Below are 27,176 nucleotides of genomic sequence, written 5' to 3' on the forward strand. Positions count from 1 at the left end.
TAACCTAAAGAACAATAACTATTTAGTGTGTTATAACCTGTTCAACCTATTGTGAAATGGATTCCATTTCGCACGTTATCACCGCGGACTATTTCTTGGCGTCATATCTGTCAAAAATAGTTCTTATTTATCTTTCAACATCATGCTTTTACTTAAAATTAATTTATCTAAAGGTATGCATATTTGATTTCCTCCACATTGTGCAAATTGTTGTCGAAGAGAAAAAGCATAACTATTATAAATATCTGTTTATATGGCGGAGGAATATTTTGAGGTATATGCAAATTATTAATATTATGGCGATAAGGGTAAGCAGCGAATGCTAAAGCGGAAAAAACTCAGTTTTTTTTTGGTGTTTTGCAAATTATGAAGCGATCACAAAGCAGGGATGGTTCGCCTATTAGCAAACGATCCCGATCCGGTTATCCTGGTCTAGAGCATGATAACAGAAGGGACAGACTGACACCAGAAATGGATAGGCGTGGTGGCAGTCGAATAAAACCCTACCGAGATTTTGACGATGAGATGGATCGCCCGCGTGCTAAGTACAGGGACGATAGATTTGAACCCGATTATCTACCTCCCCCAATTCCAAGAACGGAGAACAGAAATCCAGAGTATAGATCATTGTGTGTAAGTGGTGTTTCAAGCAAGGTTCCTGATAGAATTCTAAAAGACCAAATGTATAGAGAATTTGAGAAGTATGGAGAAATGAATGTGAATATAACATATAATGCAGATCAAAGAGTTGCATACATAAATTTCAAATACCCCGAAGATGCTAGAGCAGCAAAGCATGACAAGTATGGAAAACTTGTGGTGTTTGACAGACCTGTGAGAATTGAATCGGTGTATAATAAAATACGGAGCTCTAGTCCTCCTCCCCCAAGTGGTGGATATCATGAACGAAATCATTTTCCAGGTGGTCGTGGTTACCATCATGAACCTATCGGCAGAGGATATCCAGGCCCTCCAGGTCCCCCACACCCAGGACTCGGTAGAGATTTCCATGGTCCTCCACCCCCCTTTCGTGACTTTCATGGACCTCCAGAGCGCCCCTTTCATGGCCCACCAAGAGAAGGAGGATTTGTGCCAAAACGAGCCCCAGGAAGTGAAAAGTTTCCTCATCATTTGGACCATGTTGCCCCTGAAGATGATCCAAACGCAACAAGAACATTGTTTATCGGAAATTTAGATTATAATATATCAGAGCCTGAAATTCGTAGTATTTTTGAAGCATTTGGGCCTATTGATGAAATTGACATCAAACGGCCGCAGAGAGGTCAAGGCAATGCTTATGCATTTTTGAAATATTACAACCTGGATATGGCTCACAGAGCAAAAGTTGAAATGTCTGGCAAATATATTGGCAGATTTCAGTGTAAAATTGGCTATGGAAAAATTAATCCATCAAGTTGTTTGTGGGTAGGTGGCTTAGGGCCGTGGGTGAATCATCAAACACTTGAAAGTGAATTTGACAGATTTGGTGTTATTCATAGAATAGAGTGGCCACATGGCAAAAACTATGCTTATGTTGTGTATGACAATGTTGATGCAGCTCAAGCAGCAATAAATGAAATGAGGGGTTTTTGTTTAGGTGGGAAAGATAAAAAGATACGTGTTGATTTTGCTGATCCAAGTCACGTTGGCCAAAACATTGCTGATGCACCACCACCTAGAAAAGACTATGGACAGTATGATAAACCAAGATATGATGGGCCACCAAGGGAAAACTGGCCACCAAGAGATTCTTATGGAGGTGGTGACAGAAGAAGAGATGATTGGGATCGCCATGATGAGCAAGGCAATGGATACAGACAACCAGATGGTCCAAGGGGTGACTACGATGACTACAGACATTCTCCAGGACAACGTAGGATGTCAAGGTCACCTGGAAGAAGTTATGATCGTGATCATTATGAGAGAGACCGTAGACGTGATGACTATTCACCACCAAGGGACAACTACCGCCGAAGGTCTAGATCACCTGACGATATGTTACCTCTTGATAATGTTGTATCGCTCTCAGATTTAGCTAAACGTCTTCCGGTGGCATGGAATGGTGCATTAATACTAAAATCAAGTGCATTTCCAGCAAGAATGCATGTTGTAAGTGGTAATGTGACCATTGTTGATACTCTTATGAGGGATCCAACCAGTACAGAAACACCAGCTTTAACCATAAAACAGCGGCTTCGGCTTGATCCTAGTAAAACTGATGATGTTCAGAAACGTGTTGTTCAGGCTGGTCCAAGAAATCATTGTGTTCTGATAGCATTTCCAAGTACCTTGGATAATTTCGATGACCCTGGAAGGAGCATTCAGCAGAGGCCGTTAAAGAATCTTGTGTCATACCTGAAACAAAAAGAAGCAGCAGGTGTCATCAGTTTACCACCTTACCCTACCAAGGATAAAGACAATGTTGGCTTGCTGCATGCCTTTCCGCCATGCCAATTTGGTTATGAATACCTACTTCAGAGAGCTCCAAAATTGCCAGCAGACTGCATGCTTGATGACTACATTGTTGTAGTAGTTGTCCGTGGTGCAGCTTAAAAAATCTTGTAAGATTAGTTTTAGTACCATAGAATTAGTACTATTTAGTACCATATTGCAACAGTGTAAATTTTGTTAATTGTTGATCAAAGGAGATTGTTCTGTTAATGATACCTTAACTGAATGGAACAGAAAAAGTATTTTCTTCTATTATGCATTGACAAAAGATGTTCTGCACACTTTGGTGTAAATAAATTTGAATGATGGATGGTTCATTGCATATTGCAACCAGCCATATGAAGAAACTTAACTGATATCCAATTAAAATATTTGCAAACAAACATTAATAAATGGTCTCAAAGTTTGCAGGCATATGCATGAATTATTTTGAGAAGAAAAATTTCATATATTTAATAAGCAAAGCAATGCTTGTGCTCAAATTTAACATGCTTACAAACAACAGAAAACATATTTATAGCAACCCTAAACATGTTTATTGCAACACAAAACATGCTTATGGCAACACTAAACATGCTTATGCCAACAGGATAATATACTTATAACAACACTAAACATGAATGCTTATGGCAACGTAGAGTTAAGGCATGTTGAAGAAAAATTTGAGACACCAATGGCGGCAAAGTGAAGAGCGCAAGAGGTGCTTGCCTTCCTCCTGAAGGGCGTATAGGGGCCTTTCCTAGAATTATTTTGGATATGACTCTTTCTGCACATTTTAGTGTAGTTTAAAATGGAAAATTGTGTACAAAAATATTAGGGCTGTCATCGATAGAAACAATATCGATGTATCAACGATATTTTTTTGTCGATCGATTATTGATTCCCATTTTCAAAAATCGATATTTTACAGAGAGAAAAAACTATCCAGATAAATACTCAGACCCTCAAAAACTATTAAGTTCACAAAGTTGTAAATTTGGATAAATGCAAAAGAGAAGTGAAGGCAAAATAAAAATGAAAGATTTTATTAATTTTTATTTATTTCTTTTATTTCATAAATACATATACAACACAATGAAACAGTAATATGAAAAATAGGCAATAAAACTAAAAATAGCATTTACAGGAAGGTATATAGTATGCATACGAACAAATAGATTGTTAATCTAACTTAATAATCAATATATCGTCGATATTTGTCTTCTGATATATTGGTATCGTCGATATGCCTAAGACCCAATCAATGACAGCCCTAAAGAATATACAAATATTTTAAGAATCTTTAATAAAAATGGTAGTTTTAAAGCTATTTGCTCGCAGTTTGGGTGAAATTTTACATATGCTCATTTCCACCAAGTTTGGCATAAAATTATATATATATATTATATGAGACACTTAAAAATGATAAAGTGGGTGAAAATAAAACTTAGATATTGGTAAAAATGCAAGAAGAGTGTAATTTTTCTGCAATTTTCAAAAACGAAACGGTTTTACTAACTTCAGCATAATGACCAAAATTAAATGGAAACTGGGAACACGAAAATATGTGACAAATAAAAAAAGGCAATCAGAGCTAGCATTATTTATGAAATGACAATTTCTAACTTATTTTCTGTGACCAGAGTTAAGTTTTGATTTCAGCTTGTTTATGGCAGTTTAACTTTTTCATTGGGATTCGCCAAAATAAATCTATGATCATGGTTTAAAAATTCTTGAAAATAATTGAGGATGGCCCAGTAATCTTTTAACTGCTAATCTTTCATTCTGAAGTATTTACTACAAAATATAACTTTAAAAGAATTGTTTTCATGGTTCTGCTTGTAAAAACGTTTAAATTAGATTTATACATGAGAAAAACATTTTTGCATTTTATAATTGATAACTGATGTGTATTTTTAGCTCACCAGAGCAGAGTGCTCAAGGTGAGCTATTGTGACCAGTCATTGTCCGGCGTGCGTTGTCCGTCAACATTTGCCTTGTGAACACTGAGGCCACATTGTGGTCCAATCTTTATGAAACTTGGTCAGAATGTTAGGCTTGATGATCTCCAGGTCAGGTTTGAAGCTGGGTCATGTTGGGTCAAAAACTAGGTCAGTAGGCCAGATCAAAGAAAAAGCTTGTGAACACTCTAGAGGCCACATTTGTGACCCAATCTTAATGAAACTTGGTCAGAATGTTTGTCTTGATGATCTCCAGGTCAGGTTAGAAACTGGGTCATGTGGGATCAGAAACTAGGTCAGTAGGCCAGATCTAAGGAAAAGCTTGTGAACATTCCAGAGGCCACATTTGTGACCCAATCTTTAAAAAACTTGGTCAGAATGTTTGTCCTGATGATGTATATGTCAATTTCGAATCTGGGTCATGTGGAGTCAAAATTAGGTCAGTAGACCAGATCAAAGGAAAAGCTTGTGAACACTGCAGGCCACATTTGTGGTCCAATCTTTATGAAACTTGGTCAGAATGTTTGTCTTGATGATCTCTAGGTCAAGTTCGAAACTGGGGCATGTTGGGTCAAAAACAAGGTCAGTAGGCCAGATCAAAGGAAAAGCTTGTGAACACTTTTGAGGCCACATTTGTGACCCAATCTTTATGAAACTTGGTCAGAATGTTTGTCTTGATGATCTCTAGATCAAGTTCGAAACTGGGTCATGTGGAGTCAAAAACTAGGTCAGTAGGCCAGATCAAAGGAAAAGCTTGTGAACACTCATGAGGCCACATTTGTGACCCAATCTTTATGAAACTTGGTCAGAATGTTTGTCTTGATGATCTCTAGGTCATATTTTAAACAGGGCCATGTGGGATCAAAAACTAGGTCAGTAGGCCAGATCAAAGGAAAAGCTTGTGAACACTAGAGGCCACATTTGTGACCCAATCTTTATGAAACTTGGTTAGAATGTTAGTCTTGATGATCTCTAGGTCAAGTTCTAAAAAGGGTCATGTGCTAGGTCAGTAGGCCAGATACAAGGAAAAGCTTGTGAACACTCTAAAGGTCACATTTGTGACCCAATCTTTATGAAACTTGGTCAGAATGTTAGTCTTGATGATCTCTAGGTCAAGTTCTAAACAGGGTCATGTGGGTTCAAAAACCAGGTCAGTAGGCCAGATCAAAGGAAAAGTTTGTGAACACTCTAGAGGCCACATTTGTGCCCCAATCTTTATGAAACTTGGTCAGAATGTTTGTCTTGATGATCTCTAGGTCAAAATTGAAACTGGGTTATGTTGGGTCAAAAACTAGATCAATAGGCCAGATCAAAAAAAAATCTTGTCAACACTCCAGAGACCACAATTCAAGTTTGAAACTCATTAGTGTTAGTCAAAATGTTTGTCTTGATTATCTATAGGTCAAGTTCAAATCTGGGGTATGTGGGGTCAAAAACTAGGTCACCAGGTGAAATCAAAGGAAAAGCTTGTGAACACACTAGAGGCAAATGTTTTGCCTCAATCTTTATGAAGTTTGGTCAGAATGTTTGTCTTGATGATTGTCTTTAAGGTCAAGTTTGAATTTGGGTCATGTGGGGGCAAAAACTAGGTCAGTAGGCCAGATCAAAGGAAAAGCTTGTGAACACTCTAGAGGCCAATGTTTTGACTCAATCTTTATGAAATTTGGTCAGAATATTTGTCTTGACAGGGGTGTGGAATTCCTTTGTCCGACTAGGGACTTTTTGACGGCTGACAAGTGAGTTTTTGCATTCCGTTTGTCCGCGGACAAGCACAAATTTTCTGGTTTGAAATGAAAAAAGGAAAGAATAATTTAGAAACGCTGAACAGTGCTTCAGGTTTATGGAGTTTATAAAAGAATCTGAGGTACGAAATGGATGTTTCACCCGCCGAGGGCCTCTCGATTTCTCCAATTTTGGAAAAACCATACTGTGTCTAAATTTAGCATCTCTTTCTATGCGTTCTGACTGGTTCCCTGTCTCGATCTCGTGTGATTTTTGTACATGATAACTCAGCAAATGGAAACTGAAAACGTAAACAATTATCACAAAGTTTTTGACAAATTCGTTGTTACCACTTCGTCTGCCAACAAAAATGGAAGTCAACAGTCAAAGCACAAACAGCTCGCTAGTATGTACGAGTCAGAAAGTTTCATGCTTTCTCACATGGCTTCGCATGGCATGATGGGTATTTTTGTTAAATGCTTGATGTCATGTTGGGTCAAAAACTAGGTCAGTAGGCCAGATCAAAGAAAAAGATTGTGAACACTCTAGAGGCCACAGTTGTGACTCAATCTTTATGAAACTTGGTCAAAATGTTTGTCTTGAGGATCTCAAGGTCAGATTCAGAACTGGCTCATGTGGGGTAAAAAACCAGGTCAGTAGGCCAGATCAACCCTGGTGAGCGATATATAGGGCCATCATGGCCCTCTTGTTTATTTAATACCTGATTTTGCCTTTTAATTAAGTCTGTGAAAAGATGATTTTTTTTTTAGCTTGACTACTTGAGGAATAGTCCGAGCTATTCTACTCACTCTAGCATCAACGTCGGGGTCGCACATTGGTAAAAGTTTTGCATGCAAGTTACTATCTCCAAAACTAATGCAGATACTGGATTGTAACGCTACCAATATCATAACATTTAGGGTAATATTCCTGCTTCTGGGACAACGGTACGAATAGTTGAGCAATGGCTGTCTTGTGGACAACTCTTGTTTCTTTGGCGATAATAGTAAACATCTTGTGTTTTCATTTTTAGCTCAACTATACGAAGTATAGAGAGCTATCCTACTCAACCAGGCGTCGGTGTCCTTCCGCATCCGCACTTTGGTTAAAGTTTGATGCACTTTTATCTTTGTTATTACTTAATGGATTTTCTTCAAACTTAAAATAGTTGTTCCTCATCATCATCCACATCATATGGCACAAGGGTCATAACTCTGGCACCAGTATTTCATCTCAATTAATACTAAATGGATTTGATTCAAACTTAGAATAGTTGTTCAGTATTATCACTCACATCATATGACACAAGGGCCATAACTCTTGCACCAGTATTTCATGAATTATTCCCCCTTTTTACTTACAATTTCAGGTTAAAGTTTTCGTGCATTTTCACTTTATCTCAGATAATACTAAATGGATTTGATTCAAACTGAAGGTACTTGTTCCACATCATCTCCCACATCATATGAAACAAGGTCCATAACTCTGGTATCAATATTTAATGAATTTAAATGAACTCCCTTTTACTTAGAGTTTTGGGTTAAAGTTTGGATGCACTTTAACTCTATCTCAGTTATTACTAAATCAATTTGATTCAAACTTAAAATAGGTGTTCAACTTCATCATTCACATCATATGACACAAGGGCCTTAACTCTTGTGCCAGTATTTCATGAATTATCCCCCCTTTTTACTTACAATTTCAGGTTAAAGTTTTGGTGCACTCACTTTCTCTCGGTTATTACAAAATTGATTTGATTCAAATTGAAAGTAGTTGTTCCACATCATCTCCCACATCATATGGCACAAGGGCCATAACTCTTGCACCAATATTTCATGAATTATCCCCGTTGTTACTTAGAATTTCAAATTAAAGTTTTGATGCACTTTCACTCTATCTCAGTTGTTACTGAATGGATTTTATTCAAACTTAAAACAGTTGTTCCACATTATCAACCACATCATATGACACAAGGTCCATAACTCTGGCAGCATGAATTATGCCCCCTTTTACTTAGAATTTAATACTTTTGACACAGGCTCAAGCTATTATCCAATATCTTCATCCTCATTGGAGTCATTAAACACTCCATTGACACCTTCATTTTCATCAAATGTGCCCAGTTTCACTATCCAGCATCGAAATAGTCGAGCGCGCAGTCTCCTGTGACAGCTCTTGTTATGTACATAATTACTTCAGTCGAGGATTACGTATGTCATCGGGAGTAAAGGTGGAGCTAAATAATTGTACCAATTAAATATGTCACTTTGTCTATATCCAAAGCTGTCATTGGTTTATGATCTATTGTTTTATCTGACGTCAAAGGTCGAGAGTGGCAGTGTTTGAAAACACTATTAAACTAATTGGCGTGTTTAATTAGGTTGCTTTTATGACGTGTCGCTTCAGCAATTAAGGGATGGCAAGAATAGTAAGGGGTGTCTAATATACAGCTCAAAGCCTGAAGGCGACACCAGACATGCGATAATAGCCTGGTGAGCAACCTGACTAAACATGCTTATGTACGGCAAAACTATAGTTGCTTATGCAGACACAAAACATGCTTATCCACATGGCAACACTTGACATGCTTGTATGCAGACACAAAACATGCTTATCTATATGGCAACACTTGACATGATTATGCAGGCACAAAACATGCTTATTTACATGGCAACACTTAAAACATGATTATGCAGACACAAAACATGCTTATCTACATGGCAACACTTAAAATATGCTTATGCAGACACAAAACTTGCTTGTGCTACATGGCAACACTTCACATGCTTGTGGCAACACAAAACATGCTTGCGCTACATGTAATACTAAATACATGTCAACACTAAACATGGTTGTGCTGTATAAACTGAAAGGCACTGACCTCCAGATTTTGGCTAAAAAATGATCTTTCTTTCAAATTGAAGTTTGGTCGTATTATGAACATTAGAATATGAGTTGTTGTTTCTAAACTATTTTTAAAATGCTAAATCACGAAAAAGAGATGACCGCATCAGGAATCGAACCCGGATTGCCGCGGCAATAAAATAGATTTCCCCTGTCATTACCAATAGCGCTATGAAGGATTTAATGTTAAATATAGATATCTATAATTGAGGCAGTTTATCCCTAGTAAAGCATTTCTAACACTTCTAGATTTTCATTGTAAAAAAGAAAAAAAACTGCTTATTATCATGTGTTTCCATAATGTATATAGTCTGCCAGTAATTAAGTTTCAAAGCATTCTTAAGAAATATAGCATTAATTTACAGATATCTAAAAAAAAATGTTTGTTGTCGAACGATCTGGAGGCCAGTGCCTTTAACATGCTCATTGCTTTATGCTTGTGCTATATGTTAGACTAAACATGTTCATGCGAACACTAAACATGCATGTAAGTATCAGTGGTTAAATAGTGATGCTTGAGATCTTCTTATGCATACACTAGCTATATTCATGGATAATTATTGGACAGTTAGTTTACCCCTAGTAAAGCATTTCTAACACTTTTAGATTTTCATCGTAAAAAAGAAAAAAAAACTGCTTATTATCATGTGTTTCCGTAACGTATATAGTCTGCCAGTAATTAAGTTTGAAAGCATTCTTAAGAAATATAGCATTAATTTACAGATAACTAAAAAAAAATTTTTGTTGACGAACGATCTGGAGGCCAGTGCCTTTAACATGCTTATTGCTTTATGCTTGTGCTATATGTTAGACTAAACATGTTCATGCCAACACTAAACATGCATGTAAGTATCAGTGGTTAAATAGTGATGCATGAGATCTTATGCATACACTAGCTACATGGATAATTATTGGACAGTTTGTTAATGTTTTATAAATTTAAGAAGAAATGGAATTGGAATTGCTATAGTAGTTTATTAAATGGCTAATCAATTTAAAGCCTCTTCCAGTTTCCAAAGTGTGCAGAACTGATTTGCCAAGTATACCACACTGAACAAAATTGCTGAGTACTCTGCTAAAACAAAGCCACCATTTTTGGTTGCGGGTTTACCCACTACCTAAGTTGAGCTTAATTCTGACAATCATATAGCATCTTTATTTGATTCCAAATCACATCCAAAGAATGTTCATGTGCTACACAAAATAGTCCCATTCATGAACAATGCGGATTAATTATCAATGATCAAGCAGTTCTGATTCAATCTGTATCTATTCATAGATTGTTTAAGATTATATAAGATTTATCAATGATAAGGTTTCCCAGCCCATAGTTACATCACAAGCTAGGTCAGGTCAGACAGAGTTCATCTTAGATATGAGGCACACTTGTATTTGTTTTTCATTCATGTATATTTATAGATTGCTATTTAAACAGAAAATAAATCTAACAAAACCTGCAACCACCAGACATCTCAAGGCTTTGATTTAAACTTGATGAAATTGGAAAACACACTGAGGTGCTTCCAAATTTACTAAGAATGTTTTAACAATATTTTTAGAACTATTACATAATGTGCCTTAAAATAATAACTTGAATATGTGTCATCCGATACGACTTACCTTCAGAGACAGGTTTATTATTATTTCTTTGAACTAGATTTTTGTCAAATTCATGCAGAAATGTTATAAATCATATTAGAAATTTAAAAGAAACTCTAACATAAGGCCAGAGAAAATAAATCTTTAGATTCTCATCCAGATTTTAGAAAATTATGGGGCAGGGGGGAACTTTGTATTTTTAGCTCGACTTTGAAGATCAGGTAGAGCTAATGGTCTTACCTCGATGTCGGCGTCCCAATTTGATAAAGGTTTTGTATGTAATCTGTGGTGTCTCAGTAACCACTTATGGGAATCACACACTTCTTCACAATGGTGAAATAACTTATATTGCATAGGTTCAATCACTCTAGTTTGCTTTTTAAAAAGCTCACCTGAACTTTGTTCAAGGGGAGCTATAAGTATAGGTGGATGATCTGTCATCCTCCGTCCTGCATCAGCATTTTTAGCTCGACTATGCAAAGAATAGGTAGAGCTATTGGATTCACCCCGATTTGGTAAAGTCTTTGTATGTAAGCTGGTATTTCAGTAACCACTTGTGGGAAAGGATTGTAACTTCACACACTTATTCACTGTGATAAACTGACTTACATTGCACATGTTCAGTAATTTTATTTTACTTACTGTAACTTCACATAAACATTGTCCAGCATACAAGCATAGTATGTGCAGGGGCTGAGCCCATTATACACAATGTCAAGGTCACTAAGGTGTTATACTTAGGTTATTTTTAAAAGGCAAGGAATGCATGTAAATAAGTTAATTTGACATGAAAGCCATCCTCGAGTCTTTCATAACGCTGAAAGAATTCTTAAAATCAGACCACTATTTGGTTATTTTTAAGGTTAAAGTTTTTCGGCAACCTTTGTTTTTCTGTCATATCTTTGTTACTTTTGCTTATATCTTACTGTAACCTCGCATAAACATTGTCCAGCATACAAACAAAGTATGTGCAGGGGCTGAGCCCATTATACCCAAGGTCAAGGTCACCAAGTTGTTCTACTTTGAATCATTTTCATGTTAAATTTTTTCGAAAGCTTTGTTTATAGACATATCTTTGTTACTTTAAAAGATAATGACTTGAAATTAAAAATATTTCTTTATAATCATCATCTGCATGTGTGGGTACAATCCCCACAACTCTAATTGTACCTTAAACAGAATACTCTAAGTTTTTTGGCAATCCTTGATTTCTGGATATAACTTTAGTACAATATAAGATAATGACTTGAAACTTAAAATGTATCTTTATCATCATCATCTGCATGTGTGGTAACAATCCCCATAACCCTGATTTGTATTTTTGACCAAATTATGCCCCGTTCATACTTAAATTTTTTTTTAAATTGAGACATAAATTCATTTTACTGTCAAATTGCCGAATAGTGGAGGGTGCTGTCTTACGGACAACTCTTGTTTACTAAATAATGCCACTTTTTCTACTTAGTTTACTTCTACCTGTCAATCAGTATCCTTAAACATCAAAGGGAAACACACTGACAGTGTTCTGCTTTGATCTTTCACATGAATGGACCGCTGATGTGCTGCACTATTCTTTTGATCTCTCTGCAGATGATGTGACATTAGGCACAGTTTGAAAAGAAAACTTACCATATGTTTCGTATGTTTCGGTAGTTCTACAAGCACTAACATGATTCTTGGGGATATATGTGACAACAGCTTGTGTGTTTTTAGCTCACCTGAGCCAAAGGCTCATGGTGAGCTATTGTGACCGCTCAATGTCTGTCGTGTGTCGTGCGTCCGTCAACATTTTCTAAAAAAATCTTCTTCTTGAAAACCACTGGGCAGAATTACACCAAACTTCACAGGAATGATCCTTGGGTGGCCCCCTTTCAAAATTATTCAAAGAACTGAATTCCATGCAAAACTCTGGTTGCCATGGAACCGAAAGGAAAAACTTTAAAAATCTTCTTGTCCAAAACCACAGGGCCTAGGGCTTTGATATCTAGTGTGTAGCATCATCTAGTGGTCCTCTACCAAAATTGTTCCAACTGTCCCCCTAGGGTCAAATATGGCCCCGCCCCAGGGGTCACATGGTTTATATAGACTTATATAGGGAAAACTTTGAAAATCTTCTTGTACAAAACCACACGGCCTAGGGCTTTGATATTTGGTATGTAGCATCATCTAGTGGTCCTCTACCAAAATTATTCAAATTATCCCCCTAGGGTCAAATGTGGCCCCGCCCCGGGGGTCACATGGTCTATATAGACTTATATAGGGAAAACTTTGAAAATCTTCTTGTACAAAACCACACGGCCTAGGGCTTTGATATTTGGTATGTAGCATCATCTAGTGGTCCGCTACCAAGATTGTTCAAATTATCCCTCTAGGGTAAAAAAAAATCATTTGATCCTATTTCCAAGACTGTTTAATTATAGTTACCTGATGACCCCAAGTAATATGATGTCACTTGACTGTGACTTTGACCTACTGACCTACTTTCTTGTTTTTTAGCTCACCTGAGCAGGAAGTGCTCAAAGGTGAGCTTTAGTGATCTCCCTGTGTCTGTCGTCAGTCGTCCGTCCATCTTTAGTCGTCCGTCGTCAACAGTTTGACTGTTAACACTCTAGAGGTCACAATTTTGGCCCAAACTTAATGAAATTTGGTCAGAATGTTACCCTCAATAAAATCTTGGAAGAGTTCGATATTGGGTCATCAGGGGTCAAAAACTAGGTCACCAGGTCAAATCAAAGGAAAAGCTTGTTAACATTCTAGAGGTCACAATTTTGGCCCAATCTTAATGAAACTTGGTCAGAATGTTACCCTCAGTAAAATCTTGGACAAGTTCGATATTGGGTCATCTGGGGTCAAAAACTAGGTGACACCAGGTCAAATCGAGGGAAGAGCTTGTTAACACTCTAGAGGTCACTTTTTTGGCCCAATCTTAATGAAACTTGGTCAGAATGTTAGTCTTGATGATCTCTAGGTCAAGTTCTAAACAGGGTCATGTGGGGTCAAAATCTAGGTCAGTAGGCCAGATACAAGGAAAAGAGTGAAAAGAGGCCCAACCCTGGTGGTCACTTGTTATATGAGTTACATAGGAAAAAATACTTCAAAAATTATCAGATCATATTTCCTAGACTGTTTAATTATGTTTACCTGTTGTACCCAAGTGATTAAGTGTCACCTTACTGTAACCTTGACCTACTGACCTACTTTCTTGTTTTTTGAGATACAGCCTTAAAATTTGGATGACATGTACAGTTTTGCATACCGATCTTTAAACTGACTTTCAGTTACCATGGATGTGACCTACTGACCTACTTTCTAAAATTATAGCATCAGTTTTCCATTTGAAACATGTGGCTCATATTACTCAGGTGAGCGATTTAGGGTCATCATGACCCTCTTGTTTAAATCAAGTCTTGGGACAGTAAAAAAATAATTATTTTTTTGTGTCCAAACTATTCGGGAAAATATGGTATGTTTAAATGACTTCTTTTCACGAACAGCTAGATGGATATTCATCAAACTTGCTCTGTAATATAAGGTCCTCTCCTAAAATTTTTTAAATGGGGTGCTTGGCTAAAATTAGAAATAACTTGGCACAAATGTTAAAAGATAAAATCTTGGACAAGTTTGATATTGGGTCATCTGGGGTCAAAAACTAGGTCACCAGGTCAAATCAAAGTTAAAGCTTGTTAACACTGTAGAGGCCACATTTATGATGTATCTTCATGAAACTTGGTCAGAATGTTAATCTTGATGATCTTAAGGTCCAGTTTGAATCTGGGTCAAGTAAGGTCAAAAACTAGGTCACCAGGTCAAATCAAAGGAAAAGCTAGTTAACACTCCAGAGGCCAATTTAAGACCATATCTTCATGAAACTTCATCAGAATGTTAATCTTGATGATCTTAAGGTCCAATTGGAATCTGGGTCATGTAGGGTCAAAAACTAGGTCACCAGGTCAAATAAAGAAAAACCTTGTGTATGCGATAGAGGCTGTATTTTTCAACTGATCTTCATGAAATTTTGTCTGAATGATAACATTGGTGAAATCTAGGTCAAGTTCGAAAATGGTTTATCTGAGTTCAAAAACTAGGTCATTAGGTCAAATCAAAGAAAAACCTTGTGTATGCCTTGCGTCATCTGTTGTCTGTCTGTCAACATTTAGCTTGTGTATGCGATAGAGGCTGTATTTTTCAATTAATCTTCATGAATGTTGGTCAGAATGATAACCTTGATGAAATCTAGGTTGAGTTCGAAAATGGGTCATCTCGGGTCAAAAACTAGGTCACTAGGTCAAATCAAAGAAAAACCTTGTGTATGCGATAGAGGCTGTATTTTTCGATTGATCTTCATGAATTTTGGTCAGAATGATTACCTTGATGAAATCTAGGCCGAGTTCGAAAATGGGTCATCTGGGATCAAAAACTAGGTCACTAGGTCAAATCAAGGAAAAACCTTGTGTATGCAATAGAGGCTGTATTTTTCAATTGATCTTCCTGAATTTTGGTCAGAATGATCACTTTGATGAAATTTAGACCAAGTTCGAAAATGGGTCATCTGGGGTCAAAAACTAGGTCACTAGGTCAAATCAAAGAAAAACCTTGTGTATGCAATAGAGGCTGTATTTTTCAACGGATCTTCATGAAATTTAGCCAGAATGATTACCTTGATAAAATCTAGACCGAGTTCGAAAATGGGTCATCTGGGGTCAAAAACTAGGTCACTAGGTCAAATCGAAGAAAAACATTGTGTAGGCAATAGAGGATGTATTTTTCAATTGAACTTCATGAAATTTGGTCAGAGTGATTGCCTTGATGAAATCTAGGTCGAGTTTGAATATGGGTTATCTGAGGTCAAAAACTAGGTCACTAGGTCAAATTAAAGAAGAATCTTGTGTATGCGATAGACACTGTTTTTTTTCAATTGACTTTTATGAAATTTAGTCAGGATGATTGCCTTAATGAAATCTAGGTCGAATTTGAATATGGGTCATCTGAGGTCAAAAACTAGGTCCCTTGGTCAAATCAAAGAAAAAACTTGTGTATGTGATAGAGGCTGTATTTTTCAATTGATCTTCATGAATTTTGGTCAAAATGATTGCCTTGATAAAATCTAGGTTGAGTTTGAACATGGGTCATCTAAAGTCAAAAACTAGGTCATATCTAAGAAAATGCTTGTTTTATCTCAAGAGACCAATTTTTTGGTCCAATCTTAATGAAAATTGGTCAGAATATTTGTTTCCATGAAATCACTAGGTCAAACATGTTTTACACTGTTATGGTGTGTTTCTTAGGTGAGCGACCTAGGGCCATCTTGGCCCTCTTGTATTCATTAGAATAGATGTATAATTTGTTATTGTCTTTAGAAAATTATTATTTGTATGTAGCTGTAATGAACTTGTTACATTTTTCTGAAAGCTGTTGTACTGTTGGTTATGACATGTTCTGAAGAAAAGAAAAATAACATTATCATTATTGTAAATAGCGGTATAGCAACCAGATCCCGGAGAAATATTGAATGTTTATTCATTCAATCAATCATGTTAGATATGTATATTCTTATAAGTTTTAATAACTTTTTTTTGTACAGAATGAGATTTATTTGTGTACTAGTAGTAACCACTTGATACATTTTTAGCTCACCTGAACCAAGAGCTTAGCTTCAAGGTGAGATGTAAGTATACAAGATGATCCAGCATCTGTCTTCATTGTCCATTGTTCACAGTTACTCTGTCAGTTCGTTAGAAATCACAAACTTTGTCAGACTTTTTATCACAATATTTTTTCTGCCAAATTTCATACTGGGTCAATGTGTTTACCACAAAGTCTCTGACAAGTTTGATACTGGGTCAATATGTTTACCACAAAGTCTCTGACAAGTTTGATACTGGGTCAGTATGTTTACCACAAAGTCTCTGACAAGTTTGATACTGGGTCAGTGTGTTTACCACAAAGTCTCTGACAAATTTCATACAGGGTCAATGTGTTTACCACAAAGTCTCTGACAAGATTGATATTTGGTAAGAGTGTTTAGCACAAAGTCTCTGACAAGTTTGGTTCTTGGTCAGAGTGTTTGCCACAAAGTCTCTGACAAGTTTGATACTGGGTCACTAAGCCAAGTCATTCAAAACTTGAGTAACATGCTACATGTCACAGTTTTTCTGATCGCACGATGTCAGGTGTCCATCGTCTGTCTGTCGTCTGTCTGTCAACATCTAGCTTGTGTATGCGATAGAGGCTGTATTTTTCAACTGATCTTCATGAATATTGGTCAGAATGATAACTTTGATAAAATCTAGGCCGAGTTCGAAAATGGGTCATCTGGGATCAAAAACTAGGTCACCAGGTCAAATCAAAGAAAAACCTTGTGTATGCGATAGAGGCTGTATTTTTCAATTAATCTTCATCAATTTTGGTCAGAATGATTACCTTGATGAAATCTAGGCTGAATTCGAAAATGGGTCATCTGGGATCAAAAACTAGGTCACTAGGTCAAATCAAAGAAAAACCTTGTGTATGCGATAGAGGCTGTATTTTTCAATTAATCTACATGAATTTTCGTCAGAATGATTACCTTGATGACATCTAGGTCAAGTTCAAAAGTGGGTCATCTGGGGTCAAAAACTAGGTCACTAGGTCAAATCAAAGAAAAACCTTGTGTATGCGATAGAGGCTGTGTTTTTCAATTAATCTTCATGAATTTTGGTCAGAATGATTGCCTTGATGAAATCTAGGTCAGGTTAGGATATGGGTTATCTGGGGTCAAAAACTAGGTCACTAGGTCAAATCAAAGGAAAATCTTGTATATGCAATAGAGGCTGTATTTTTCAATTGATTTTCCTGAAATTAAGTTAAAATGATAACCTTAATGAAATCTAGGTCGAATTTGAACATGGGTTATCTTGGGTCAAAAAGTAGGTCACTAGGTCAAATGAAAGAAAAACCTTGTGTATGCAATAGAGGTTGTATTTTTCAATTAATCTTTATGAATTTTGGTCAGAATGATTACCTTGATAAAATCTAGGTCAGATTAGAATATGGGTTATCTTGGGTCAAAAACTAGGTCACTAGGTCAATTCAAAGGAAAAGCTTGTATATGCGATAGAGGCTGTATTTTCAATTGATTTTCCTGAAATTAAGTCAAAATGATAACCTTAATTAAATCTAGGCTGAATTTGAAAATGGGTCATCTGGGGTCAAAAACTAGGTCACTACGTCAAATCAAAGAAAAAACTTGTGTATGCGATAGAGGCTGCATTTTTTCAATTGATCTTCATGAAATTTGGTCCGAACAATTGCATTGATGGAATCTAGGTCAGATTAGAATATGGGTCATCTAGGAATAAAAATTAGGTCACTAGGTAAAATCGAAGAAAAACTTTGTGTAGGCGATAGAGGCTACATTTTTCAGTTGATCTTCCTGAAATTAAGTCAGAATGGTTGCCTTGATGAAATCTAGGTCAAGTTTGAATATGGGTCATCTTGGGTAAAAAAGTAGGTCACTAGGTCAAATCAAAGAAAAACCTTGTGTATGCAATAGAGGCTGTATGTTTCAATTGGTCTTCATGAAATTTGGTCAAAATGATTACCTTGACAAAATCTAGGTCAAGTTCGAATATGGGTTATCTGGGGTCAAAAACTAGGTCACTAGGTCAAATCAAAGAAAATACTTACCTATACTCAAGATTTTTGCTCCAATTTTAATGATAATTGATCAGGACATTTTTTTCCATGAAATCACTAGGTCAAACATGTTTACACTGTTTAATATGTTGTTTTATGGTGTGTTTCTCAGGTGAGCGACCTAGGGCCATCTTGACCCTCTTGTCTAAAACCCCATGAAACCTGGTCAGAGTGTTAGGACTATCAAAGCCATAACTAAGTCACATGGGGTTGAAAACGAGGTAATTAGATCAAATCATGCATAGTAAAATTTGTTGATACTCTAAAGGCAACTTTTTACATGATCTTTATGAAACTTTCTTGTTTGTGAAATCCAAGTCCAATTTGAAACTTGGCCATCTGTTGTCAAAAACTAGGTCACGACATCAGGTCATAGCAAAACTAACATCTTAAAGACCTAATTCCCTAACAGATCTACATGAAACCTGGTCAGAATGTTTGTCTTTATGAAATCTAGGTTTAGTTTAAAAATGGTCCTCTTTCTTGCATGGATTGATGGCCAGACATGGCCACAGACACTCAGACTATTCCTTGTTTCCAATTCAGTTTCATTGTTGCCCCCTATTTCGAAATTCTCTGTGTCTGCTGAAGACTCCCCCCCCCCCCCCCCCCCCCCCCACCCCCCACACACAAACCCAAAAAAAACAAGCTTTTTCTGGTGAAAAACAAATTATGATAAAGCATTAAGTTAGAGTTGATAACTTTTGACTGACATCCTCTTGAAGGTTGTTTTTTTTTTTTCGACTAAGTTAGAATGTTGTTTGTTTAGTCTTTGTGATTTTTACCTTGTTACAAAGAGCAATGGTACTCTTTTATTATTATTAGAATTGTTAGTTTTGTAGCAGTTTTAAATCAAAAGATAATGAACCTTTCATACTTAGAATTTTATGTGTTTTCACAGACTGTTATCTCCACTTCTGAGGAGATAATTTTTTGAGGTTATCATGTATCAATTGCTGAAAAGTGTGTTTTGGAAGTTACAACTATTCAGTAACAATACATAAGCAATGCACTTGTGCGTGCACATGATGTTTAATAATAGAAAATTTGCAATAAATACATGTACATGCATTCAATGATCATCCTTGTATGATTAGTACGAGATATAGAAACTAGCTAAGAAAGTATGTAAATTAGTAGAAAATGGAAAGTAACAATGTTATCACAAAATTGTTCCTTTTTATACGCCCGTTTGAAAAACGGGACGTATTATGGGAACGCCCCTGGCGGGCGGGCGGGCGGGCGGGCGGCGTCCACAGACCTTGTCCGGAGCATATCTTCTACATGCATGAAGGGATTTTGATGAAACTTGGCACAGTTGTTCACCATCATGAGACGGAGTGTCATGCGCAAGAACCAGGTCCCTAGGTCTAAGGTCAAGGTCACACTTAGAGGTCAAAGGTCAAATTCAAGAATGACTTTGTCCGGAGCATATCTTCTTCATGCATAGAGGGATTTTGATGAAAGTTGGCACAATTGTTCATCATCATGAGAAGGAGTGTCATGCGCAAGAACCAGGTCAAGGTCACACTTAGAGGTCAAAGGATACCAGAATGAAAACTTTGTCCGGAGCATTTCTTCTTCATGCATAGAGGGATTTTGATATAACTTGGCACAAATGTTCACCACCATGAGGCGGAGTGTCATGCGCAAGAACCAGGTCTCTAGGTCTAAGGTCAAGGTCACACTTAGAGGTCAAAGGGTACAAGAATGAAAACCTTGTCCGGAGCATGTCTTCTTCATGCATAGAGGGATTTTGATATAACTTGGCACAAATGTTCACCACCACGAGACGTAGTGTCATGCGCAAGAACCAGGTCCCTAGGTCTAAGGTCAAGGTCACACTTAGAGGCCAAAGGTCAGATACAAGAATGACTTTGTCCGAAGCATTTCTTCTTCATGCATGGAGGGATTTTGATGTAACTTGACACAATTATACACCATCATAAGACGAAGTGTCATGCGCAGTTCTCTTCTTTCGAATTACTTCCCTTTGTTGTTACTATAAATAGCTTATATTGTAACTTTTTCATTACTAGTCATAGGGAAAAATCGAGACCACTTTTCTGTAGTACAATATGCATGCTACATCCAATTTTGAGGTTTATTTTGACCAGTCTCTACCTGGTAAAGATTTTTGTGAGGACTTACAATTTTTTTTTTTTTTTTTTTTTTTTTTTTTTAAGATTAACTTCCCTTAGTTGTTACTATAAATAACTTATATAGTAACTTTTTTATAATTGACCGTAGGGAAAAACCAAGACCACTTATCTGTGGTACAACATAGATGTTACTTTCCAATTTTAGGTGTATTTTAAGGTATCTCTACCTGGTAAGGAGTTTTTTTTGTGGACTTAGAAAAACAAAACACTTAGTTATTACTAAACAACCACAAAGTTAAAACTCCATTTGCAAATACAGGTGCTAGAGTAAAGAAATTTGCTGTGACGGGCGTATATTGTGACATTCTTGCACTCTTGTTCCTCTTGTAATTACAACAATGTAAAAGCCGGTTTGTTTTTTGATTTTGCCATTCAATATTCATTCCATAATCAGCAGAACTGGTTTCTTGAGTTGTGTTTGTTAAAAAAAATAATTCATTATGGATCTTCACCAATATTGGTCTGTAGCATCCTTGTATGGGCCATTCTAAAGTTATTCTGTGGTTCTGCTTGGCTTCTTTAGGAGGCTGCCAGAGCTGAAAATAAATAATGAACAGAGGTAAAAATAGTAATACCTTTAAACAGCCTTTTCACATAAGTTTGTAAATGGATCTTCACCAAACCTGGTCTGTAGTATTTCTCTCAAGTTTGTTTAGATAGTTCTGACTGCCTCTTTACTTGCTTAGGTCAAATCTCTAATATTTTGTTGAGTTTTCGATACTAAGCAAAATTGTTGCTTTTAATGATAAAGTTTATTATGCCATATATTTAATGTGAAAAGGTCAAGGTCTCGATTTATTTAATATTTACTACAGTAACTTGATACTGAAGGGAATATAATGAAAGTTGAACGAATGATTGATGACAGGAAGTTTTTAACTCTGACTGTAATTATCTTGAATAGTTTTAGAATTTTTCTTCCCCTTCTGAACAAATTTTTTAACTTGCTTTATACTGAAGACAATACTTTGCCTCCACTGATGGAACTAATATGAATTGATTAGGCAGGTAATGTTTTGATCAAAGGAACTGTTAACATTAAATAATGTTTGAATCATCTCCCATTTTGTACTAAATGTTTTATTTTTCAGCTCACCTGAGCAGGAAGTGCTCAAGGTGAGCTATTGTGACCAGTCATCGTCTGTTGTCATATATCGTATGTCAACATTTGCCTTGTTAACACTCTGGAGGCCACAGTTTTGGTCCAATATTTATGAATCTTGGTCAAAATGTTTGTCTTGATACACTCTGAGACAAATTCGAAACTGGGTCATATGGGAATAAAAAACTAGGTCAGTAGGCCAGATCAAAGGAAAATCTTGTTAACACCCTAGAGTCCACAGTTTAAGTTTGAAACTCATGAGAAATGGTCAGAATAATTGTCTGGATGACTTATAGATCAAGTTCGAAACAGTCATGTGGGGTCAAAAACTAGGTCACCCAGTCAAATCAAAGGAAAAGCTTGTTAACACTCTAGAGGCCACATTTATGACCCTCTCTTCATGAAACTTAGTCAGGATGCTTATCTTGATGATCTTTAGGCCAAGTAAGAATCTGGGTCATGTGGGGTAAAAAACAAGATCACTAGGCCAGATCAAAGGAAAATCTTGTTAATACACTACAGATCACATTTTAAGTTTGAAACTCATGAGAATGGCTCAGAATGTTTGTCTTGATGAAATCTAGGTCAGGTTTGAATGTAGGTCATTTAGGGTCAAAACTAAATCACTGGGTCAAATCAAAGAAAAATGTGTGTGTGCAATAGGTGCTGCAGTTTTGGCTGGATATTCGTGAAATTTGATCAGAATGATTTTCTTGATGAAATCTAAGTCAAGTTCAAATCTGGATCATCTGGGGTCAAAAACTAGGTCGCCTGGTCCCATCAAAGAAAGACCTTGTGTATGCAATAGGGGTTGCATTTTTCATTTGATGTGCATGAAACTTGGTTAAAATTTTTGTTTAGGTCTAGCTTTTCTCAAAAACTTATCATAAGAGCTGCAGCTTTGAAACTTTGCACACTTGTTTGTCATCATTAAAGGACTTAGTAGGCCAAGAACCATAACTCAGATATGCATATTGTCAAAGTTATGGCCCTTTTTGTACTTAGAAAATTTGAGTTTCTTGGTTAAAATTTTTGTTTAGGTCCACCTTTTCTCAAAAAAAAAGAGCTACAGCTTTGAAACTTTGCACAGTTGTTCATCATCATTAGTTGCCTGTGTAGGCCAAGAACCTTAACTCTGATTTGCATTTTGTCAGAATTATGGCCCTTATTACACTTAGAAAATTTGAATTTCTTGGTTAAAATTTTTGTTTAGGACCACCTTTACATGCTTGTTTATCATCATTAGATGACTATGTAGGCCAAGAACCATAACTAACCTACATTTCGTGGCACCTGTAGGCGGTGCTCTTAATTAAAATTAAGAAAGGTAACCACTATAACTCTGCTGAAGGGAGCTTAATGTATTGCAGTAAAAGAAAGAAATTCTTTCAGGCAAACTTTGTTTCAAAGAAGCCTGATGTGGCTATGAATCACCTTAAGTTACTGTATAGACTGAGTCATGATAGTATGTTGTTATTAATGTAACATAATATTATATTAATGATATGTGAAATTGGTCTATTGTACATAATTTTATATTTTTGCGGAATGATATTGTAACAGCAATTAAGTTGTTAATGAATATGTAATCAGTGGAATGATATTGTAACGGTAATTAAGTTGTTTATGAATATGTTATCAGTGGAATGATATTGTAACAGCAATTAAGTTGTTAATGAAAATGTTATCAGTGGAATGATATTGTAACAGCAATTAAGTTGTTAATGAAATGTTATCAGTGGAATGATATTGTAACAGCAATTAAGTTGTTAATGAAAATGTAATTTAGAGATTTGTTGAGGGCTGTATCAAAACCTTTCACTTGTTTGTTGGTTTAGCTTCTTTCCTTCTAGCAGACGAGTGAGATGGCCTTGGGATTATTGTTGCAACTGTTGAAGTATTCATCAGGTGGAGACACATTAAGGAAGTGTTTGGTTGTTGGATGTTGACTTTTAACACCTGGTAATTCTTAGCTTGATTATACGAAGTATATGGAAAGCTATCCTACTCAATCTGGTATCTGCGTCCATTCTGTGTCCACACATTGGTTAAAGATTTGACTTTCTCTTTATTTCAGTAATTAGGGGAGTTATGGCCCTTGACTTGGTCAAAAATATGCATAAAAAGGCCGTTAGTTTGTATCGCATGTATCTCAAAAAGTATTTTACCTGGTATTATGAAACATTACAGGAATATTATTCAGCATGTGAAGTTGTGCATCTTTGGTTTTGTTAGAGATATCACACAGTCAGACCAGAGTCATGGCCCTTGATTGTCAAAAATATGGATAAATTGGATACAAGTTTGTGTCACATGTATCTTAAGAAGTATTTGACTTAAAGTCATAAAACAACAGGGGAATGTTATATAGCATGTTAAGTTGCACACCAGGTGTTCTGTTTGGGATTTTACTCAGCCAGGTTTGAGTTATGGTCGTTGACTTAGTGAAAAGTACACAAACATTCACCTGCAGTCATGAAACCATTTAGCACTACAGTCATGAAACCATTTAGCAATATTATCCTGCTTGTGAATTTGTGCACCTGAGTTTTTAGCTCACCTTAGCAATGCTCATGGTGAGCTGTTATGATCACGCTGTGTCTGTGGTCCATAGTCTGTAGTGTGCGCGTTCATAAAATTATGTTTAAAAGACATCTTCCAAAACCACTGAATGGATTTTGATGAAACTTGGCAAGGATGTTCCTTGGATGGTCCTGTACCAAAGTTGTTCAAACAGTTCCGCTTTGTTGCAATTACTGATTGGATCCACTTGTCCAGACCATCTAATTGGATCCACTCGTCTAGAACATCCAGAGAAACTAGACATTTTTCATAGGGGCAGTTGTAGGAGACATGCGCTTTTTTCAAAAGCATCTCTAGTTTTACCAGTTGTTTTCTTTTGAAACAAAGTGTTATTTTTGAAAGAAAGAAAAAACGAGATAAATTATTAAAATGTTAATTGTATACTTTTTATCTGCACTGCTTTTGTCTACCTAAAATTTATAATTGATAGTGAGTTATGGACCACAACAGATGGATATTTCTGCTAACTTAAAATAAAGTTGTTGTGTCTGGAAAAGGCATTTTTCAGGCCTGGTAATTTGCATATTTCTGGGAGCTTCCGGGGCATCAGGCCTTCTGGACCCCTACCCAAGGCTTTGCCCTGGACCCAACGGGAGCCCTTGCAGCCCCCAGCAGAAATGTTAAGGTTTTTCTGAATTTTTACCTAACCTGAGCAGTGCTCAGGTGAGTTTTTGTGATCACTCGATGTCTGTCGTCTGTCTGTCAACATTTAGCTTGTGTATGTGATAGAGGCTGTATTTTTCAACTGATCTTCATGAAATTTTGTCAGAATGATGACCTTGATGAAATCTAGGCCGAGTTTGAAAATGGGTTATCTGGGGTCAAAAACTAGGTCACTAGGTCAAATCAAAGAAAAACCTTGTGTATGTGATAGAGGCTGTATTTTTCAATTTATTTTATGAATTTTGGTCAGAATAATTACCTTGATGAAGTCTAGGTCAAGGTCAAAAATGAGTCATATGGGGTCAAAAACTAAGTCACTAGGTCAAATCAAAGAAAAACCTTGTGTATGCAATAGAGGCTGTATTTTAAGCTCACCTGAGCCATCATGGCCCTCTTGTTTTTTATGAAACTTGGTCAGAATGTTTGTCTTGATGAGATCTAGGTCAGTTTCGAAACTCGGTCATGTGGGGTTCAAAAACTTGGTCAGTAGGCCAGATCAAAAGAAAAGCTTAAACACTCTAGAGGCCACAGTTGTGACTCAATCTTTATGAAACCTGGTCAGAATGTTTGTCTTGATGATCTCTAGATCAAGTTCGAATCTGGGTCATGTGGGGTAAAAAAACTAGGTCACTAGGTCAAATCAAAGAAAATGCTTGTTTACACTCAAGAGGTCACATTTTTGCTCCAATCTTAATGAAAATTGGTCAGAATATTTGTCTCCATGAAGTCACTAGGTAAAACACGATTACACTGTTATGGTATGTTACTCAGGTGAGCGACCTAGGGCCATCTTGGCCCGCTTGTTTTTAATGTGTTCTGTATTATTACTTCAAAGATAAATTATAGAATGACAAATGTGGTCTGCATTATTACTTCGAAGATAAATTATAGAATGACAAATGTGGTCTGCGTTATTACTTCGAAGATAAATTATAGAATGACAGATGTGTTCTGCATTATTAGAATGATCTTAATTTTGGAGTTTGAGTTAAAATATTTCATTTTTATTCCAGGGTTACCATTACCTGATACCTGGAATTGGTCACAATTGATGAAAATGAAGATTGGTGTTATTGTATTCTATCAGTAAAAGGAACAGTGTACTGCATAGAGAATTGGAAAAGCTGTGGTTTCTAAAAATCACATTCTTGGAAGAAAAATTCTACTGGAATCCTGTAATTTTCTTTTTGTGTTAAAAATGATCTTGCAGGCCCTCAAATATGATGGAACTTGTATTCTGTGTGTGTTTTAAGGAACATTACTGAAATGAAAAGAGGATGGAAGGAGAAGTTTTGGAACATGTTTTAAGATGTGTATTTAATCATCATTGTTGTGTGCATAGTTTTAATTTGGAAATTTAATGTGCTTATTCATTGTGTGTAATATAATCGTGTTGACCACTGCATTATACTTCTGCAGCAAGATGGTGGAAATTCTTAGCAAGTTTTCACATCTGTTTGAAAAGAATCATGTTGTGCAAAAAAGAGAAGTGACAGTAAAAGTGTTTTGAAATGAAATGTGTTTGTAAATTTAGGGGGAATATAGTTGAGTTATTGATTCTTGTGTTTTTATCTGCTGCTAAATGAAATTCTTTTGGCATCTTTTCAAGTTTGATGACCTATTTGTTCATGTGCAGGAAACAATCATTTAACAGGTGGAAATATTCTTTTGTTGTGTCACTATGGTTCTTAATTTCATAACTAGGAAATAGTGTGATTTTTATTTGTGACATTTTTTCTAAAAAGTGTTTTTTAAAGATTTTAAGTGGTGTAATGCTGTGAGTCATATTTGAAAATTATTTTAGTCGCCTTATTAACCTTTATACTGTCCTCTAAGAGCTTCAGTTTTGTAACATGTGCTGCTTTACAGTGATTCAATGGAATGAATATTAAATTAGAATAGCTGACAAATAAACCCTTGAAAAAGTTTGTAGAGATTGTCAATTAGAGTGTCATTTTACAAAGTAACAGTTATCTCATCTACAACAGCCTTTACAATTTATTCATTGTGGGGGAAATATGCAACATGTGCCAAATTTATTCTTTACCGCAATGTGATATGTGCAAAAAATTTACTGAATTCTTCATGAATTTATTATTACTGGAAGAAAAAGTGATTAGTTGTGTAAAATGGTCATTGTTTTGGTGAATTTAAGTGATGCACGATTCATAGCTGAAGCAGTAGTGTATTGCGGCTCAGAAGGCAGTCTCTTGTACTGATTTACACATCCAACTCTCGTTTAAAATATCTTGTTCACTTACTAGAAATGTAAAAACATGAGTTGATTTATCCCTGTGAATGTGTTCGGAGGCATAAGCTCCTGTAAGTGATGTGATATATCCATCTGTGTTTAAAGCTAGCTTGTTGGCTCATTAC

At 36.2% G+C, this 27,176-nt stretch overlaps 1 protein-coding gene across 3 annotated transcripts; it reads left to right on the forward strand.

Annotated features, from left to right (window-relative positions):
• The first annotated feature begins 263 nt into the window (after window positions 1–263).
• LOC123529269 (RNA-binding protein spenito-like) lies at window positions 264–26,884 on the forward strand. Of its 3 annotated transcripts, none has more exons than XM_053521365.1 (3): window positions 264–19,808; window positions 20,108–23,516; window positions 25,814–26,884. In XM_053521365.1, the coding sequence occupies exon 1, from the start codon at window positions 367–369 to the stop codon at window positions 2,551–2,553; it is 2,187 nt and encodes a 728-aa protein (XP_053377340.1). In that variant the 5' UTR covers window positions 264–366; the 3' UTR covers window positions 2,554–19,808; window positions 20,108–23,516; window positions 25,814–26,884. The 3 variants fall into 3 exon arrangements, with proteins under 3 accessions (XP_053377340.1, XP_053377339.1, XP_053377338.1); XM_053521364.1 differs by having other exon boundaries at window positions 264–14,557; window positions 16,946–23,516; XM_053521363.1 differs by having other exon boundaries at window positions 264–23,516.
• Window positions 26,885–27,176: the final 292 nt, after the last annotated feature.

Source organism: Mercenaria mercenaria, chromosome 13 (assembly GCF_021730395.1).
Source record: "Mercenaria mercenaria strain notata chromosome 13, MADL_Memer_1, whole genome shotgun sequence".
Classification (NCBI taxonomy): domain Eukaryota; kingdom Metazoa; phylum Mollusca; class Bivalvia; order Venerida; family Veneridae; genus Mercenaria; species Mercenaria mercenaria.